At 40.0% G+C, this 1,474-nt stretch overlaps 1 protein-coding gene across 1 annotated transcript; it reads right to left on the reverse strand.

The window, feature by feature from the left end:
• Positions 1-28: 28 nt before the first annotated feature.
• Positions 29-1,092, reverse strand: LOC124891957 (the record flags this gene model as incomplete). The annotated part of the gene is made up of 2 exons (XM_047403474.1): positions 337-1,092; positions 29-141 (listed from the first exon to the last, which is right to left on the reverse strand). Coding segments are annotated over exons 1-2 (535 nt in total), but the record flags the coding sequence as incomplete, so codon positions are not given.
• Positions 1,093-1,474: the final 382 nt, after the last annotated feature.

Here is a 1,474-nt window from a genome sequence, read left to right on the forward strand (position 1 = left end):
CCTTTTTTGACTTCCTTATCAGTTTCACCTTCATCGTATTCATCTACCGTTTGGTTTGCTGATTCGAGATTAGACAACTTTTTAGGGTCTAAATGTGAACTCCACGTACATGCCATGTTATTGGAGCCAGTATTAACATAACTGAATTAAGATAAAAATAAAAATTAAAAGAGGAAAGAAAAGATAAATTTACTAGAAAACTTGAATTTCATTTATTTGAATCGGAAAGGATAGGAGGGTTAACATGAAAGCAGAGCAACTAAACTATGTGGACTACGAACCTGAGAATAGTCCAAAATACAAAAGAAAGAAAAACGAAACAACAAAATAAACTACCAAGACTCCTTCCTTGTGGGGAGAGGAGTGGCTTCCCAGTTAGTGAGCTTGATATTTGGCCCAACGAACTGCACATCTGTATGGCTAGGGCCTTCACCCATCTGAATCATGTTTACTTCATGAAACATTTCCTTGAGACCTTGACATATTTCATCCACATCCTTGTTAGAATATGGGTATTGATTTTCTTTCTTTTGAGCTTTCATGAAAGATTGGCTGATGTGTGGAACCGGACTTGTCAATTTCCAATCCTTCTTCTTCTGCTCTTTTGCCCATTTTCTATCTACCGCGGTAGGCTTAAAGCCTAAGCCAAAGGAGTCACGGCTACCACATGGATCTACGGGGTTTATAATTCCTTGCAGCGAAACCCCTAATCCTTTTCCCGGTTCATAACCATTTTGTAGCATTTGGCTAGCCACCATGATTGAAGTAGAAGAGAGATGAGGCCCCGGAATCGGCGTGCCTTCCACGACTTGATCAGCTGTCACAATTTCAAAGGCTTGATATATGGAAGATTCACAACCCCCTTTTGTTTCGATACAGGGTACAGAAGGATCTCGATGTATGGGAAGGTCATCCTCTCCATGTACAATGATTTCCTGATTGTCGTGTTCAAACTTAACTACTTAATGCAAAGTAGAGGGTATGGCTCTGGCCGTGTGGATCCATGGTCTTCCTAAAAGCAGGTTGTAGGAAGTATCCATGTCTATTACTTGAAAGGTGATCGTAAACTCAACCGGTCCAATAACCAAAGCAAGATCTACCTCACCAATCGTGTCTCTTTTTGCACCATCAAAAGCCCGAACACATACATTATTGGACCGAATCCTATCTGGGCTGATTATTAATTTTTGCAAAGTAGAGAGAGGACAGATATCTACTCCTGAACCTCCATCGATCATTAACCCTTTTATGTAATATCCTTCGCATTTGATAGTCAGATACAAAGCTTTGTTGTGACCAGAACCTTCTGTGGGTAACTCATCATCAGTGAAAGTGATTCCATTTGCTTCAAATATTCTACGAACCATCCTTTCTACTTGACATACCGTAGTTTCCTTCGGGACGTATACTTCATTCAACAACTTAATCAATGCCTGACAATGTTCTTTAGAATGTAGCAGCAGGGATAATAATG

The sequence above is a fragment of the Capsicum annuum genome, unplaced genomic scaffold (assembly GCF_002878395.1).
Source record: "Capsicum annuum cultivar UCD-10X-F1 unplaced genomic scaffold, UCD10Xv1.1 ctg42669, whole genome shotgun sequence".
Classification (NCBI taxonomy): Eukaryota; Viridiplantae; Streptophyta; class Magnoliopsida; order Solanales; family Solanaceae; genus Capsicum; species Capsicum annuum.